At 44.2% G+C, this 19871-nt stretch overlaps 1 protein-coding gene across 3 annotated transcripts in view; it reads right to left on the minus strand.

Moving 5' to 3' along the window:
* CAMK1D (calcium/calmodulin dependent protein kinase ID) overlaps positions 1-13985 on the minus strand; it is a 232079-nt gene extending 218094 nt beyond the window's left edge. For all 3 annotated transcript variants that reach the window (XM_075081580.1, XM_075081579.1, XM_075081578.1), the window contains exon 1: positions 13622-13985. In XM_075081580.1, coding sequence (XP_074937681.1) covers positions 13622-13713 — 92 coding nt within the window. In that variant the 5' untranslated portion in view covers positions 13714-13985. The remainder of the gene's footprint in view (positions 1-13621) is intronic.
* Between the last annotated feature and the right edge of the window lie 5886 nt (positions 13986-19871).

Raw genomic sequence — 19871 nt, forward strand, 5'->3', positions numbered from 1 at the left:
TGTACAGATAAAAACATAAGGCTTTAAAAATTACATTACTAGGAAAAAAGCACCGCATATTTATATTTAATCTGCTTTGTAAATTGATTTTGTCATGTTACCTTGTCAAACCATTGAACAAACTGAATAATTTCTTAAGCAGCACTGATAGAGATGTGACAGATTATTCAAGCATTGTGACTCTGTTCTCATATATCTCATTAAGAAATGATGATTGGTTCCTTTTACAGCTCTTAAGCTGAATCCAGTAACCGCTGACACATGAATGCAGCCTGGCATCTACAAACTTCGTATTGTTCTTAGCCAGAAATTGTTCCTGATGAGGTGGCTTTTGCAAACCATTTCAGTGTAGTGGCTGGTGATCTTTTAACGACACAAGACAGAAGGAATAAAAAATGCAGCTGACTTCCCTGCTGATTCATAGCATCTATGGAACCAAAAAGAGATTAAACTTCTTGTACTTTGTATTTCTCCCCTTCCCCTACCTCCTTTTTGGAGGGCTATTATTAACCTGCATTGTTTCATTAAATAAATTCACAGCACACCCCTGCAAACAACTGGGCTGGCAGAAGATGCGAACTGCCCCGTGGGACATGCTCAGCCCCTTCCTCTTTTCTCTTGGAATTGCAACCTGTTCCTTCACAGCCTTGTAACTTTATATTGCCGTTTGAAACCTGAGCGTAAGGAGCATAAAATGCTGCTGTTCCAGCGTGCTGCTGAGCAGGATAGCCTTTTCTTGATTTCCAAAGCAAAACCTCCAAGCTGTGCACATCAAAGGCAGAATTTTACAGTCACTTTGGGCTGTTACAAATGATTTAAGGGAAAATCAGAAGAGGAACAGGCCTAGCGTGCTTTTGTGTGTTCTACCCTCTGAGTTCAGGAAGATCTATTCAGAGTGCTAAGCCAACACACAAGGCAACCTCTAGGAAGACATTTTACAGGCACCTTCTGAAGCCAAAAATGGGTTTTTTTAATATTTTTACTATCAATCTCCCTATCTTCCATACTTTGCCTTGGTGTTGAAATAGCAAAATATCTAAGTCACTGATATGTCTGTAGAGATATTGCTTAAATGATAGCAGAAAAGGGAACTGATTACAGAAACTAATGTACCCACCACCATGACATTAACAGGATGGATGTTTAATCAACAATGCCTTTGCAAGCCATAACCATACAATAGCAGAGGGTAACAAGCAGTTGCCATTGCCTTGCGGGCAGTGGTGCAGACCAGAGTGAAACATGGTCATACTTCAAACACCCCATGTACAGAGGGGAATTTCTCACAGGCTATCTGAGACAGACCTCCTAACATCAAGCACAATGTTAGTTAATTCACCCTCCACTTGCTGCAGTCAAGTTTGCACCCAAAAAGGTCTCGCAGGCTCCATCTGCTCTGCACTGCCTTCATTTACCCATGTGAAAGGTGCTTTTTCTAAACAAATAAAGCCCTGAACTGACCCAAAGGAAGATGCTGTGCTGTCTTCCAGCTGTGCTTCCCAGCTGTGCACACCTGCAGGATGTGACTGCGGCACTGCACCTGACCAAGTGGTGTGGGCAGGGTTTAGACAGGAGATGGAGAGCAGTGATTCAGTGTAGCAGAGGTAACATGGAGATGGAGGAGAAGAGGAGAGGGAAGGACCATCATGCTCTTACTTCTTATTTGACTGGTAAGAGCTAAATAAAGGAGGGGGCACCACACAGTTCCTCTTCAAATCTTAGGCAAAGTGAGCATTTTCCTTCCGATATTTAAGAGGACCTACCAGAAGTGTCTCAGAAATGGAGTTAGAGGGCCGTGGGGGACCTGGGGCATCACAGAGATAAGACGGCCTCTGATTGCTTTCCATGGTCTCTGGTCACAAACAGAGCAAGGTCAAACACAGCATATTTCAGCAGCTGTGGAGCACTACCAAAGTAATCTCTGTTCAACATGACAGAGTGGGAAAAAGCCACTATCCCCCTTCCATCACTGAAAGCAACTGACTGGTGAACAAGAGTAGAAACACAGAGCCATTGGTTGGACCTAAGTCTTATCTCAGTAGATGGAAGGACACAACAAGGCATCAGAAAAATGTCTTTCAATAAGTCACTTCGTAGACAAAGGTATTTAGAAATCAGCTAAAGTCGGTTTGTATCCAAGGACAAATACCTCCTCAACTCTGCAGATATCCTCATACTGCATTTTGGATTAGACACTTTATTAGGAAAAATGAAACCTAGGTAATGTAAGCATGCATGACTCGCCTGACTTCACCTAAATGTAACCCAAATAAGATGAGAAATTCAAACTACAGAATAAATTAACAATGTTCACAATGCCTTAAACAGTTTTTACCAAATGGCACGGGTTATTCTCTATGCATTTATTAATGAAGCCAAACAACATGCTTTGCAGCAAGAAACTAGCACTATATATCACTGTGCATCACTACACATCACTATGTATCACTATATAAATAGTGTTTTTAATGTGTGTGCATATATATACACACTATATATATACATACACATATATACTAAATCTATTTATGTATATAAAGGGCTCCTACACCTTCATCATAACCACATGGCAATGCAAGACAAAGATGTCACAGCATCACACCATCTCCAGAGCAAACACTGGCACTGAAGCGGCCAGTCATTTAGTGGCCCTTGGCTGACAGTGGTTGTTGCCTGGTGCAGCCTACGAGCTATCCTGACCAAAGGACCCATGTCTATGAATTTTTGCAATGGTATATCTCATGAACAAGCAGGGGGACCTAGCTATCTCTAGAATCAATTAAGCTAAAAGCAGCCACCCCATTTTGATGAGTCTTTCTTGGCATTTGCCTGTAGCTGAATCCTGGTGCTTTGCTTTGCCCCAGACCTCTTCCTTTTGGATTTCCCCCAGTGCAGCTCCACTCACCTGTAGAACGATCATGCTCTCAGCTTTAGTACTCGTTACATTCTCCTTCAGCAGTGCCAGAGGGAACACGTTTGCTTTCTGGACACAAACCATCTAAGCTGTCACTCAGGAATCCTAGAATCACTTTATTTTCTTTCCATTAAAAATATAAGATTCATCAGAGAAACTCATTCAATACACTTGACTACAAAGCTCCGCGAGATCTTTTTTCAGGGTCTCTCTCTTAAGAGCATAGAATTTATGACCATGACATAAGTTACATGGCTATGACCAGGAAAATTAGTCAGTAAATTACTCCAGATACATCTTAATGTATCCAAGAGCAGAAGCCTCCCTGCAGCCTGCAGTACCTGTATATCCTGTGTCCACGTGCTTTTGAGAACCCTAGCTCTTTCAGCTCATTTCTTGGAACATTATCCCCCAGTGTCTAAATATATAGCTTCCTGCTTCCTAAAAAGCAAAAGCTGTAAGTTAAACTTGTGACATAAGACATTTCCTTTCCTTCTAAGTTATTCCTCTGGTGCCCCAGTGCCTGGGGCATTTGGCCAGCAGGAGCCACACCACTATTCTGCTCCATAAATGTTTTTATCTAAGCATCTTCTCATGGTGCATCAAGCAACTTGGCTATCAAGCCACATATTGTTTGCCTCCCTCTGCTCTCATGTGCAGCAGTCTTCTAGCAGGGGTTTTTGTGGTTTTTTTTTTAAGTTTGGGAGCATTTTATGTTGGGAAGGAGAGCTTGTTTGCTTTGCAATATTCAGGTTGCTATGTAATTATGCTAGAGAAGGTGTCTCAAAACACCGTAGCATGGACTCAGAGAAGGAGGCGGTGTTTTTATGAGGATCGTCATCAGCCCATGGAGAAGCTCAGCACAGTCAGATTTTCCCCTCAAAAAATGTTGCCTCTTTTGAATAAATTAATTACACCCCTACGGCAAGAAATCCCATTAATGCAGAGGTGTGAGGCTGATGATGATCCCAGAGCTTTAGATAGTCTTTAAGGATCTCAGGCCCCAGCTATAAAATGTCCCGAAGTAAAAGACACAGCCTTTGCATTTGTTCAGGTACTCTGCAAGAAAACAGGGCAGGGAGCCCGAAACAAGTTTAGTATGTTCACGGATGTCTTCTGCCACTGACAGTGCCCACCAAGCACTCTGCTGTGCCTGAAATCTCCAAAACACCTCAGGCTTCATGGCTGGGCATACTGTACTTATTGCTTACGCTGAGAGGCAGGAGAAGACAAAAGCAAGTGGTGGGAGGAAATCTCCAAGCCAACTCAATATAACAGTGCAGGATTATTCAGGGATGCTCTGGCAGTCTCTCTCAGCTACAGCTGAATTTGGTTAGCAACCTGTGCCTTCCCCAGAGGAGTTTTGCACATGGCTGCAAATCCTCTAAGTGCTCTTCTGCCCCCACCCAGCTCCCTTCTGTGTTGTTTGGGTTTTTCTATGTTATTTTAGTTTTTCCACAGTTTTTCATCCAATAGTTTCCCTCATTTCAGACATTGCCTATCACAGGGGGGATGGCAGGGCCACAGATAATGAGTTTGGTCGGAAGGTTGAAGCCTGGTTGAAGCCTGGTCCCGTGAGTTATTTAGGCCAAGATGGGAGAATGGGAACCTGCTGGGAGCGATCCCACATCGCCCCAAGAACTGCCTTGTCTGCTCAGCTCTTTATAGTTCTGGGAAGACCTCGATTCCTCTGAGCATCTGTGAAACAACACGGCAATAAAGCGCCCGTGCTGTTGCCAACAGTATATAAACAGCGCTTTGCATTTTCAAACCTTAACTAGTAAAAAATCATTATATGTGATGACCCTGGGTGAATCATATATAAATAAAAAATTCTGAAGACATTGGTGCTGACACAGTGCCCACTATTAAAAGAAGTAGGACGGTCCACTGCATAAAGCTGGAGTTAAGATTCAGGCTCAGCTCTGGGTTTATAAGTGACACACTTTCTTGTCTTTAAAAAAAACAGTATTATCATTGTTGTCTTATTTATTTAGATTACAAGTAGGTACAAACAGTCTTTTACTCTGGTGGTTGTAATATTCCTAGCTCAACAGTGCCTGATCGCATTTGAGACCAATAAAGACATGGTAATACACCCCCCAAATACTTCAGACCTTTCATATTTCACTTGTTAATGTCCAACCCTCAAATACACACCAGCTTTTCAGTCTTTGCAGATCTTTACATTTAAGCATGAGTGGCTGTGCTATTTGGCACTACCCTCAAAAGCCCATCCATTTCTGCAACCAGTAATGTAGCTGGTGGGAGAAGGGTGGCCACATTTCTCAAGTGCACATGCCATCAGGTCAGCAGGCAGGTTTTAAACACGTTGCTCAGCTAAAACACACCAACATCACAGCCTAACGCTGCAGCTCTTAAGGGAGATACATGCCACATCTGAGGAACCCTTCCTTTGGAGCTCCTAGGGAGACCTGCAACCCTTCACACTCCAACCACTCGTGAACAAGGACGGTATTACCCGCCTTACTCTCCAAACTGTCACACTAACCCTCACCAGAGCAACGACGGAGGTTAAAGGCTCCCAGACCTGAGACTTTCCATGGGTCCTGACCTCACTCCACTCCCATCAACCATGGATGAAATTTCTAGGTCCTCTGTACTCTGACAACTAAGTATCAGATGTAATTCCCGAATTTTGGGTGCTCAGGCGTGAAAGAGCATACCTTCAAATACTCAGCTTAAATTAGAGAGCATTGAGAGCAGGACAACGAGAAGAATCCACAGCAAGCAGAAAGAGTGCAAAGGCAAAGGGTCTAGGGGAGAGGTGCCACGGTGCTGCACTCTATTGCTGCTGATGGTAAATGCTCGTCTTTGTGTCATTAAAAGCACCTCCTTTTTGTTCCTCCTGAAAACTCTAAGTAGACTGAAACTGTTTATTTTACCTCCAATTGAGAAGGTAAGAAAATCAAAAGAAAAATCAAAATAAATCCTTAATACACCTAAGTAAGCATGTTTTCTCTCATGTGCTTCTTTCCCTCTAGACTCTTGAAAAAGGTATTTTAAGAACTATCTTCATGGTTATGTAGTCCATTTGTCCAAAACTGTTGATGTTTTAAATGTGACGTACAATATTGCCCAGGAAAAGAGCAAGCAAAATCAGTGATCTGTTGTTACAGAGGATTTCCAGCCCTGTGCTCAGCTGTTCTACACACAGATCAGATCCAAAAGTGAGCTTCCTAGTAGCTTTTTCTTAGCACAGCCAGTGTTAAAAATAATAATAATTTAAAAAAAAAAAAAGCTTTTTAACGCAGTCAAAAAATTCTGCTAAAGAGTATTATTTTAATTTAACCTCATACAATCTGTTTGGTGAGTAATTCTGGCATAAAACTCAATACACAGCTTTCAACATGAAAACATCAGTGAAGGGCCTTGAAAAGTATATTAACAATCTGTTATTTATAGTTTTCTTTTTTAAAAAATGATTGACACAACATTCAGAGGAAAATTATAGGAACCGCCAAGTCAGATAACAAAAAAAAACATATCAGTGTTAAGATTTGATAGAAAGGTTCTAAGGAACAGTATGATTTCTAGAAAAGAGAAATATTCTGATTGCTAAGCTATTTGTCATTCAAGAACAGCCCAATCACACACATATGTTTGCAAATTATTGTTATTGTTGTTAATTATTATTTACAGAGAAGCGCTGAAATGCAAGGTGGTTTGAATTCCAATGAAAATGACAGATTGCTGCCCCAAGGAACTTTTTATCCCTCCTTTCACTCATTACCTGTTTACTAACAGTTCCCGTTTAGTTCCAACTTGTTTTCATGCTATCTAAAATGACTAGAAAATTAGGTCCTATTAAGTAATCATGAATATAAACTGTGACTCACCGGTTAAGTGAACACCATTACTGGCAACAAATTCAGAAACCTATTATAAATGCTTGTTATTGTCAAGCAAACCAAAATAATACAACTTTATTCAATATTAACTGTATCCTTGGATGCTTGAAAGGATAAAATAAGTCCAACTAATATTCTGCACGTAGTCAGGAGAATTGTGTGTGAAGGACAACAAAAATAATTGAGGTCAGTCACCAAGGTAGAGAGAAGGAGAGACAAAAAGGGATGAAAAAATACATAAAGAGATATTTCAGCTCCTATGCAAAAGCAGATGGAGGGTGAAGGAAGCAGACAGGCTGCTCCAGATGGCGGGAGCGGCAGCGAAGAAGGCTCTCACACCCACTGTGTTGTGGCTGTGATGGGAAGAATAGACTTTTGGTTAAAGGATTACTATAGGACTCCAAAGAGTTGAGTTCAGCTCCATCCACTACCTCTCCACCAGGTCCTAAGACCCTTTGGGTTTTGTTTGCTGCAACCTTTAGGGTGTCAGCTACCTCTGGCTGACAAAAAAATACCAACATTTTTATGCATGCTTTGCCTCAGCTCACATCTACACAAACAGCAGCTGCAGACTCGGTATTGGTTATATTGAGGGCCTGAGCAGTAATACTGAGTTTTGGCCTAAGCAAGGAACACATTTTCCTAAGCCCTGTCAAAAAAAGGGGGGGGGTGGGGGGGGGAAGCCCAGATACCCTGTTCCAACCCTACCCAAACATTTTACTGTCACCTTGCCGGTCAAGCACACTTCGTGGTTGCCCAGGCATGCGGATGAGCAGGTATCCTGCGGCAGCAGGGAGCTCAGGCAGTACAAAGATGCACTCGAAAGAGAACAGCCATGGAAAAAGAGACAAGGCAGGGCAAAAAGAGGTAAGGCATCAAAACTAGTAGAAAATAAGGCTCGTGAAGGAAGCATGAGCACATATATGAGCTGATAGTACAGAAAACTCGGTGTCTCCAAAACTGTGGATTTACCCAAAAGGCTTTGAATTACTGAGTATTTCGGAATCTTATTTTAGACAATGAAAGCAAATTGACCTTTATGCTACACTGTTGCCCCAAACGGGCACTGTCCAAAACGCACCCATGAACCACACTTGAAAAGTTGTCAAAAACCGCTTCTTACCACTGGCTGCAGATTTTTTTCCCAATCCTCTCCATCAGCCTTTAAATCCATTGGCCGTCTTGCTTTTCTTTTTTTTTTTTCACATTTCAATTCCAGCTGAACACTCAAACCTATTATTTTCTGTAACTGTTCAAGGGATACCAACAATCTACATTACAAGATACCACAATTCATGTTGCAAATAGTAGGGATTCATTATTTTTAAGCCCCCAAGAACACACTGGATAGTAAGCTATGCCACACAACAACAAACAGGATTACTTAGTATAAAGTAAATGTGTCACCTTAAAGGGGTCCTAAGAGTATTTTTCTGTTTGCCTTATATAGAGTGCACAAACTAAAACGTCTGAGTTGTTTCACCACCATAAGTTATACATTAATACCTGGACCTCAGCTTTTACTCCTTCTCCCACAGATGCTAGAGAGGTGCTGTAGGTACCTCGCACCTCTTAGCACGAGTTAACCCCACGTGATTTTGATGGTAAGATTCCCAGAGTTACAGATCTTAAGGTCAGAAATGACAATGAAATCTCTTCCTCTCTAAACATGGACAAGAGGCTCTTTCATGGTGACTCTTGCACGAAGCTTGAGAGCTTTCAGGCGGCATAAGGATTTCTCCCGGCAAAACATCCCAGAGGAGATGGGAACCACTTGCCTTCATAGTTTGCCCCAGTGCTTAATCAACCTTTCTTCTGAAAACATGTGCCTTAACTTCTGCCCTGTGGGACTCTGTATTTCCTCCCCTGAAGATATTTTATACCATTAAATGTTTCCTTAATGTAATTTAAAAAATAAAAAAGAAAATACTGAACTGAGAAAAAGATTAAAGTCTAGCAGAAACACTGCTGCCTCACTGGGGTGTCGTAAGAGAGAGGCAGAAATTGCTGGCAATGTAAGCAGAAACCTGAAAATCAGACAAACTCTTCAATCTTCACAGGGGGTATGGAGCCAGAGGAAGCACAAATATCAACACATTTATTTACATCTCAAGAATTTCCAAAATCAGAAAGGAAAAACAATTGAGTAATTTGCCTGATGCCTCAAGTTAGATGGCTAAACAGTGATGATTCATTGTGTTGAATCCAACACAAGTGCTTTTGGCACCGGGTTGATGAGAAGGGAAGATCTTTGACCAGAGACAACCAGATCTTGATCCTACTGGTACCTCCCAACACCTCCTTTCTACACGGCAACTCAAACGCATGAGGCACCTCCGTAAGAACCTGTCCTTACCACCAGCATCTTCTCACCAGTGGAAGTCGAGGCTGAATGCCTGGTCTGAGGTAGGGATGAGGCATGTCACCTCCATCAGCCTTGTCTCCTGGGAAGGTCTGAGCAACCAAGAACAGATGGGAACATGAGGTGGACCTGCTCATGGAAAGCCTGAGCGTCAGCATGAGACTGAATGCAGAGGAAGATACCAGAAAGGAAGTGAGCGGACAAAAACACCGGACTCGGTGCATAGGAGTTTCTGACAGTGTGTGTGCGTGTGCATGAGAAAGAAACTAGATATGAGAGCAGGACGTGGAATGATTTCTTTTCACAGCACCAATGAACACAAGCATAGAAGAGTCATGAAGAGGATGAGGAGCCCATCAAATGGCATCAGAGTATGGAAGAGACACAGGACACAGATGAACCAAAACTTATGGTAGAGCCCTGGAGAAAAAAAGAACTGCCTATATGTTTTCTCTACACTGTATTTTAGAAAAGTACTGGACACATCATTGAAGTGTATTTGTCTTCCCACCCAGCTCTTACTACGTTATGGCTATATCCGTGCAACTCCCTATGTTATCATTACTAAGCTTTAAGGAATCTACTGCATCATTTTTAAGGACAGCACCAATATTTCCATAGTTACTAGGCTCGAGCATTTCTAAATATTACAACTTGATCATAACTCTAATGTCAATAAGGCCTAATGACAAATACCTTAGAAATGCAGGGCTGATCCAATTAGGCAGACCAAATGATTCGAGGCTTTCCTCTTTGGCTGGTGGATGACATAGTGTATCTTATTACTTCTTGGAATATCAAAATCTGAGTTTTAAAATTCCTTAGACATAATATCATTTAAACATGGAGAAAAATTATATTTCAGTGATCACTCATCAGATTCCTGCTGTTGTGAAACTTCCTATCTCTCAAGGGCTGGGGCAGAAATCCCCCTCTCCAGGCAGGCCTGCAAATTGAGTAGAGCTAAAATAGGAGAATTTGTGGAAATTTAAAAAGATAAGCAGTTAGTCTGATCATCTTCTTTCCTCAAACCTGCCTGTCTTGACTTGGAAGGGACTCTAAATTGCATCACCTGAGGACCTGGCCCACTGCTATGATTTTATTTTACCCTTGATCTACTTTGTGTATTTCTTCCTAGGTACTTTTCCAGGATCTGTAATTTCACTTTCAATGGCCCACTAGTGAACAGGTCCAGTTTCAAGAAGAGGTGCCCACTGAACCTGCACGTACAGAGCGTGGTTCACTGCCGTGTTACCGCAGTCCTCCATGACCGGCACCACCAAACTGAGAAAGCCCACGAATGGATCAGGACCATTATGTATATTATCTATATCATAATATATAAAATATATTTTGTATATTTGTTTTATTTACCATATATTATATTTTCTTGATTAATATTACCAAAATATTTTGTTGACACTCTGGTACCCAAGAGGTTGCGGCCACAAACCAAGATTGCACATGCTTGGGGACTGCATAAATACAGAACAGGGTAGAGAGAGGTTTGGGTGCCAGCTGAGGCAGCCACTGCATTGCTGGTAACTTCTTTAGGAAAAACACTATTGCCCAACAGCACTAAGCAGAGCAAACAACACAGACCACAGACCTCAGCCACCAAAGGAAACAATTCTTTGGGTGGAAAAAGCTACTTTCTTACATCTGGAGGTGATGTCCAATTCAGGATGCCTATTTCAGTATCAGTGTGGCTGGACATGATTTACAGGGACATGTAAATAATTAATTCCAGCTCTGGAAGAGAGAGCTGAGTGCTCATTAGAGGTTCCTTGAAGCCCAAATGATATAATGATTAACCGAGTTAGGACCTTTTTAATAATTCCAGCAATTTCAGCTCTCCCATGTTAAAGATCTGCTGAAAGGCTTTTATTCAGATGAAAGACTCCTTTCAGAGAAAAAATCATTAATAGAGTATACACACAGATTTAACATTCACAAATCAATGCACTTGAAATAAAAGATGTTTTTAAAGTTTCTCTTTCACTTTCTTCCCTGATTTGGGGGTTTAGTGCTTTCCTTTCTCTAACCAGTTTTACCACAGGCAATTAAGACTGCTGCATGAAAAAGGGCTGCTTTTCTGTTAAAAGTGCCTTTAGCACTTTGGTATCCTGAAATGGCAGGTGGCAGAGAAATGCAAAATACACCTACTACCCCAATCCAGTGCATCTCATCTGACACGCTAAGTTTTTCACTCCAAGCCCAGCCATGCTAGAGAAAAATCTATTAGATGGTGAGATCAACCAATGGATGTCCAACATGGTTCAGCATTACAGTGCAGGAGGGATCAAACCAGATTTTATCCCTGCTCCTAAATAATGCCAGAGTGAAACATTTTGGTCCAGGTGCTTTAAAGGCATTTAGACTTTTGCTTAGCTTCTTTTTAAGTACTTTCCTATCAGTAACTTAGAATGTGTCCCATCATTTGGACTCCTGCACCCTGTATATCTGCTGCTCAAGTCAGTGACCAGACCTTCACTGCCTTCAGTGGGAATGGAACAAGTACTTTAATGATTTGCACAGTGATGGCTTAAATTTTTTAGAAGTTTCACACCCTGGTAAGTCACACCAGAGCTGGTAGGAACTGCAGGTGCTACGCTGGTGGGCGGCCAAGGAGAGAGCCAAAACTCAGGTTCAACTCCTCTAATTGTCAGCCTTCTCTCCGAAACTAAGGAACGCTCAACCAGGAGGCAGCCGATGTGTAGGCTGTTAAATGCACATAGTCATAATTAACATGGCTGTGTCTGGAAAAGAAAACCACTCTATTTTCTTTATACAGGCCTCGGTTTGCAATCCAGTTGTTTTAATTTTCTAAAGCTTTCTAGGCTGACTGTTAAGTTCAAAAACTTTATGCTTCCACTCTCATCAGGCAGGACTTACTAACCAAACTGTGAGGCTAAGATAATGGTTAATAGTTTGAGAAGCTAATTGGCCATATTTAATGAATTTAATTCGCAACAGCTATGTTAATATGCATAATTATTAACTCTGACCAACTTTACCTTCCTTGGGACTTACACCCACTCTCATTAACTTCAGTGGGATACGGATCAAGGCCACAACATTCATTCTTTCTGGATCTCTTCAGTGGCACAAGTTAACCCTTGCAGGTGGCTTCACACACAACAACCAGGGAGATGACAGAGAGTTGCATAATGGAAACCACAGCAAACTGTCCTGCTGCTCTAATGAATCTCTTCGCATTAAGACTTTCCTCCCTGACACTCCTTCGCTCAGGAAGGGAACTGCACGCCTAAGGTGACAAGCAGGGACACGTCTCTCCTGGCATGAAATTCTGACAGCAAAAACTCAATGTGGGTGACAAGAATACACCGTAGCACTTAGCTCTTACGCTGCACTTTGCTTCTTCAAAGACCTGGACAGACGTTCATTCCATTTGCTCAGTCAGTGTTTTCCTGAGGGCTACGCTGTCTGCTCATCACAGCGGAGCTGAGCGACCCACCTCCATATTAAATGATCAGCCTGATCCTCACTCGCAGTTTGTTCGTAGGAAATCAGTGAGTCCGTGAACCAGAAATACTCTGTTTATAGGGAGCCCTCACTTGGAAGCAGAAAGAAACTGAAATATTACAGTCAACACTTGTTCAATCACATTTTGGAAGTGGCATGCAGAGTATGAAGAGCACTACTTGGGATTAAGGGCGCTTCGTTTTGAGGCATGCTTAAAGTTGCGATCAGAGCAGGGGGGACTCAGCAACTAAGAGCACTCCCAATATAAATGAACTTTATTACAACGTATAAAAGTACAGTAGCCCATATGCTGCCTTCCTTCAGCACTCCTGGCTCTCTACCTCTACAGTATCCTACAGGCGAAATATTTTTTAACAAAAATAAAACTCTCTGCTCGGCCAAAAATCATCAGCCTGCACCCTGCTCCCTTGCACCATCTGCGCATGTTTATTGTCTGCCTTCAGAAAAAAAAACTCTACCGTTTTACTAATCTTTATGCCCCGCCACTATAAATAACAGAAATAAACCCCAACAACAGTTAAGCGTCGCAGCTAAAACACATCCAATCCACTCCGATTATTTCTGCTCGTCTGTCCACGAATAGATTCAGCCGTCGGCTTTAGGGGAAAGCGTGCAAGTCAGACCTCATTTATTTACAGTTGCACTATCAAGAAAAAGCCTTTCCCCCCGCTCCTCATTCTATGAATATTTTAAAACACCTTTTCCCACCTTTTTTTTAATCTATTTTGGGGGGGGGAGGGGGTGCTAGCCCAGCTCCCCCCCCCCCAGTTTTCTTTTTCTCCGTGTTTCCAGATTCGCCCTGACTTCTTGCTCGGATGGATGAGCGGGGCGCGGAGCGGCACCCACGGGTGCACACGCCAAAAGACACACGCGCACCCCCACGCACCAACCCGCGGAGAGACCCGCGCACCCGCGCGGCGAAGGGACAGCTCCGCGCCCCCCCCTCCCCCGCTCCCCGCCACCTACGTCCCCAGCGTCTCCTTGAACTCGAAGATCTTCTTGATGTCCTCCGCTTGCTTCTTCCAGGAGCCGCCGCCGTCCCCGTTCTCCCGGGCCATGGCGCAGCCCCGCGCAGCCCCGCGGATGCCGGGCCGGGCGGCACCACCCGCCGGGCGGCTTTTGCTTTCTCTTCTGCCGCGCCGGCAGCGGCTGCTGCTGCCGTTTCTTCTTCTTCGTCTTCCTCCTCCTCCTCCTTCTTCTCCCCTTCCTCCTCCTCCTCCTTACACTTCCTGCCCGCCGCCGCTTTTATTTCCTCCGCGCTCCGGAGGGCTCCGCGAGTGTCACTTTTCCTGGGCTATTTCCTCCCAACTTTCTCTGCCCCCCCCCCCTTTCCCCTCCTCTCCCCTCCTCCGCGCCCCCCCGCGGAGTCACCCGCGGGGCTGTCCCGTCCCTCCCTCCTCCCGCGCCCCGCGCAGCAGCTGCGCGCACCCCGTCTTGGGGTCACTTTGGTGCCTGACAGACCCACCCCGCGAAAAAGTCCCTTTTTTGTTCTTTTCTCTCTTTTTGGGTTTGTTGTTTTTTTTTTTCTTTTGGAGGGAGGTCACTGTTTCTCTTCCCCCCCCGCCCCCCCCGTGGGATGCTCAGCCTCCCGGGCGCGGTGCGGTGCGGAGCGGTGCGGAGCGGTGCGGTGCGGCTCCGCCGGCACAGCGGGAGCAGTGGCTGTGCGCGGTTGTTATGGCAATAGGAGGAGGAGGAGGAGGAGGAAGAAGAGGAGGAGGAGGAGGGAGGAGGAGGAGGCAGCCCCGCCGCTGCTTTGCTGCCTGGCGCTGCCCCTCCTGACTGAATGACTGGAGATAATTCGCATTGCACCAAAACCGCGCACGTCAAACGGGAGGGGACGGAAAGCAAAGAGGGAAGGGAAAAAAAAAGGGAAAGCAGCAAAAAAAAAAAAAAATTAAAAGCCACACCACAAGCGGCCGGGCTGCCCGGGCGGGCGCTGCGCGGGGATGCGCGGGGATGCGCGGGGATGCGCGGGGATGCGCGGGGGCGGTGGTGCCCACCTGCCCCGCGCACACACACACACACACTCCCGGGATGCAAAACCTCGCCCCTTGGTAAGGGGCACCCTTACCCAGCACAGCCCTCGGTGCACCCAGCGAAGCGAGGGGCACCCCAACACCAGGGTCACCCCCTGGAGCTGCAACAAGCCCAGAGGCGGGTGGATGGGCACCGCGCAGCCTTGGCGAGAGGCCCAAGCCCCGGCACCGTGCCCACGCCGCTGGCACAGCGCTCCGAGCCGGGCACGCCACCAGCCTGGCACACACACACGTGGCCCCGCTGAGATTATTGCTAAAAACAGCTTTTTCTCTGCAACACTGAGACCTCTAGTGTCGTTGCGTCGGGCATTGGCTGAGCTTGGATGTGGGGCAATGGGCAGGACTCATCAGAGACATCAGAGGAGATTATAGTCTAGACTAACTGAGAGATGTTTAGTGGTAATATCTCTGGGCTTCAGTTTCAGAATGGGTAAAACGCTGGAAAAGTGCAATACTTTTGGGACACCGAAGTTCAGCGACTAAACCAGAGGCCTCGCAGCCGGCAGGCGCAGGCACAGGCACTCCCGCGCCTCAGGGACAGCTTCAAACCTGGTCATCAAATTAGGTGTCCAAAAATAAATTCTAATACAAGCAGCTAAATAACATTTACTTAATACCAGATGCGATTGTATGCACATAACTGTTTAACGTGCATTGTGTCCTTTAACAGATTCCTTAAAATTCTACTTCTGAAGGTGATTTTCCAGATGTCTCATCATTTATGAGCAGAATGTACAAGGTGTCAGCCTGTGAGGCTTTCCCTGGGTCTGGGCTGAGCTGTACCTCCCAGTTCAAAGGGAATTTGGTGGAGGTGGGATTTCGGAGATGTGTGAGGGTGTAAACTTGGAAAGAGGCTGGGGTGTTTGGGCAATGCTACCCTCTGCTGGGCAGAGCCACTCGCTTTAGTTTGTGCCAGCTCCTGCAATTTATTACTACACCCTTCTAATTCGATGCTTTGGTGACCATCCCACCACACCGGCAGCCCAAACAGCCTGGGATTTCCTAAGATGGGTGCCTACATGCTGTCACGGTGTGCACTTTGAACAGCTTTCCTCCTGCTCCTGACATACCCATCCTTGTGCTGTCCTCAGGATTTCCTTCATCCTATGATCCTTACGACCTTCTCTGTGGTAGTGTCACCAGGAGTCCCCAGGCAGGCTCTCCACGCCACTGCATACCTGGAAAATGAAAGACGTGACTGGCCTAGAAAGATGCAGTGACTACCAAATCCAAGTTTCCCTTCAACATGCGCCACAGTGATATTTTCTCTTTTTTTTCACATGTAAATCACTTGATATCAGAAATGCCACGCTGTGATTTGGGTTCACTGAATGGGATTACTGAACATAACCCTCCTGTCTCTGGGACAAGATTGAGAGACTCAGAGGCCAGAAAGTGCAAGTGCGATCATCTGCCCCAGCCTCCAGCATGACGGAGGCCAAAGATCATCACCCATCCAGAAGACAAGTGCCATAACTTATCTCGGAGTTAACGGCATACTGAAACCATCCACCACTATTATTTATGAAGCCGCATGGGTCCCTACAGCATCACATTAAAATCTCACTACACAGACAGCATTGCCCACTTTTCCATTCCCAATTTCAGCAGGCAAAAATTTTACTTAAAATTGCTCAAATCCTTCCCAATGCTGCAATTTCTCAGCATCAAAATTGCATAAGGTAAAGGTACCTGTCAGCCTGTAAATCAAAGTTCTCTTTTCCATATTTAACCTGCACATTTAGCATCATATGAATGTGCTCTCTTTTTTTTTTTTTGGTGATAAAATAACTCGTATCTAAAGTCACTGGTAATACGGAAATCTCTGGAGTCCTTGCAGTTTTAATGAGAAGTGTACAAGATGCTCCTATCAGGCAGGGACCACTGGCACAATAGTCCATAACAGCCCCTTCAGAGTCATTACAGTCTGTCATGTCAGGCTGAGTTTAGGGAGTCTGTAATCTTGCTTGACTGACAAGCTCCTGCAGAGCTATTGTAGCTATTTGAAGAACAGGTATTTTTTAAAATGAAAATCTTACATGAAAAGTTCTCTCTGGAGCGGCTGTGTATAGCGCGCGTGCTGCAGCTATGTGGCTCTGTACGGCTGTATTCAATGCTTAATTACATACCACTAGATTACAAGAACGTTAATAGAGTGGTAAAATGAAGCATGCAGCAATGCCAGAATTAAGACTGCCAATGAAACATCAATTTGAGCCCTTTTTGTGGCTTCACAATGGCAATTTCTCCCTACCTGGGCATGCTCTGCCAAGGGTTATATCGGAAAATGGCTAATGAGCAGTCGTGGCTGATGTGCGTTTGAAATGGCTACACATGCTGCACAAGCACTCCATGCAACAAAAACCCAAACCCTTATATCAGAGATGTACAAGTTCCAAATATTTTATAAAGCCTCCTATGGAAATTCAGATGAGAAATTAATTATGTGAGATATTTTATTTCATAATAAAGTGATCTAATTTTTGGAGTAATACTTAAAACTATATTTTTACAACTTTGGTCCTTCAAATGAGGTTGGGGTTGCTTACGTCTGGTACGGCTGCGCTTGGCCTCACTCACTGCTTGCCCTTTACACAGGCACTGTGCAAACTACATTATAATGAGCATAAATAAAGGAGTCACGTCTGCTTTCCAAGCTCTTTCACTCGCAACCTGGTTTTCTTCTGCTTAAATACTATAATATTGGATCTCTTTCCCGACGTTGTTTCTGACTCATACAATATAATCTTCCTTTTCAGTTACAAATCAGCACTATTGATGCTTTTCTGCAAGAACGGCAGAAACGTGCCTGTTGCTCAGCTGCCCAGGTCTGAGCCCGACAGATGAGCGCTCGCACACCCGCCTCCGTGCTTAGGGTTAAAACTCCATGTGCAAGCTGTAGTTTGCAAGGCAGCAACCTCCAGCATCTGAGCCAGAGCAGCTTTGATGTAAAGCAAACAACTCAAGCACACGGCTGTTCCCTGCTGCCTTACTACCACTTAGCAACCTCAGAGAGTGGCTTTTCTGCTTGCGACAGAAAAAATTGGGGCCAGTCCTACTCAGGCGGTGGGTTATTGGTTTCACATGCATAGTATGTGCTCAGGCAAACTACAGTTCAGCAGGAGCAAGGGTATTTGGTGATGGTCTGTTCACGTGGCTGCTGATAGCAATGCTGCCATGCGTGAGTGTAGACCTTGGCAAAAAATTCAAAGCAAAATGACATCTCGGATGCTTCATAGTCTCTAGGACAAGCCTAAGATAAAATAAAATCCTGGAGCAAGGCATCTTCAAATTCAGCAGCACAGGTTACCATCTAAATTTTATTAGATGTCAGGTCTGACCAGTGTGGTGAACATTCCCTCCAAACTCACTTTTTCTTCACGCATTCACTGCATTTCTTAGATGGGGATCTTGTAACTCCAGTCTCTGACCCAAGGTGGAGAAAATCCTCATGGGAATTATACTGAGTCATGAGAAAATTAACTTATGACAAGAAACACTTACTTTAAAAAGAGAGAGAAAAATATTTATTTTAAATTAGAACCTTTAATGCTTATTTAAATGAGAAAACTGTTTTGTTTTGTGTTTTGTTTTTTTTTAAAAAAAAGGTTCAATGCTACTTCCTTCATTAAGAAAATAATTAAAAAGAACCACAGTTTGAAAGGTGTACTTTGGTAGGGGACCATGGATTTGGGGTTTTCGCCACAGGTGAAACTAGAGCTTAGAGTTGGGTTTTAATGTTTTCCAGGTTAGTTTTGATGCCGCAAGTTCAATACAGAAAATGACAAACTCAGCTCTACGCATGTCCACAACAGCAGGCTGAGTCTGCTGCAGCTGATGCCAACAGCAATGCTCCTCTGAGTGAACTGAAGACTTTTCAGTGACTCTAGAGGATTTCATCTGTACATCAAGAGGATGCTAGTGAAGGAAAAAAAGGATCCACACCAAACAAGAGACTTCTGCATGTCGTAGATACACAGTGTTTTGTGTTCTTTTTGGGGTTAATTATAATTAATGTCCTTACACCACCCTTAAGCACATTAAAGCCTTAGATCAGTTTAAGCTCTTTAAGATGACCCTTGTGGGGTCATCTTTAAGAAGGCTCTTGCTCATCTTAGATAGCTAAAACACAGTCCAAAACATATAAAAGCAAGGGAGAAGAGATGATAGATGTTTGCTGCCTGTGCTGCCTTTCTCACAGGGAGGAGGGAGTTTAAATTGCTGTAGGGTTTTTAACCATGTCTGCAAAGTGGAATAAGCAAGCACTGATACAGACGTGAATCCTCAGCCTTCAATTAGTTTCCTGAAGACCATCTGGTGCTTGGTTAAGCCCTCAGGTTCTAATATTACTCGTGAGGTTCATAGATGCCAGCCAGCATCTTTAAGTTGTGACTTTTCTTCCCTGGTTTTATTCTCATCAGAATAAACCTAGCAAGTTAGAGTACAAAAGTCTTGACAACTTGATGCAGAGGCCACTTGTTTCACTATGGAAAAATTGGGATTTAAGAGAATAATAACCAGGCTGAATACTTCGCTTAGAATCTGCCATGCCGTGTGTGCATTGCAATAAATCTTTAAACTCCGGGTTGTAAATCATCGTCATATAAAATATAGGGGGGTGGGGGGTGGAAACTGCCACTGCCAAAGCAAAAGAGAGAAGTAACGTGGTAAAGATGAACATGAGCAATGGGAGAGCAGGCAGGAGCTGGACAGGAGAGCAGGCAACAGATGAGGGATGGGCAGGACAAAGGGATGAGGAACAGGAGATGCTTCTGGGGCAAAAGTTACAGAAAGCAAAACCACACACCCCACTCAGTTCCTGCTGTTGAGCTGCAGAGACCCAAATCTCAGTGTTTTCCTGCTGCCAAGCACCTGGTGTGAAATCACCACCAGAAAGTGTCTTGTGACTTTAGCAAGCAGCATGATTAACATAAACCCTGCTGTACCTTTCCTATCTCAATCCCTGAGCTGCAGAGGTGGAGATCTAGGCTTGGGATCCACGGGGCTGAGGCTTGCCAGCAAGCGAAGTCTTGGTCAAAATGAGAACTGGATCTTTCTTTGGTTGGTTTGGCTGATTTGGCTTTGCACACTTGGTTTTGCAGCGAGCAATGAGTTAGGACAGTACATCTACGAAGTTTACATTGAAAGAACATTAGGTGATGAGGTAAGGACTCAAAAGC

This window comes from Phalacrocorax aristotelis, chromosome 1 (assembly GCF_949628215.1).
Source record: "Phalacrocorax aristotelis chromosome 1, bGulAri2.1, whole genome shotgun sequence".
Lineage (NCBI taxonomy): Eukaryota > Metazoa > Chordata > Aves > Suliformes > Phalacrocoracidae > Phalacrocorax > Phalacrocorax aristotelis.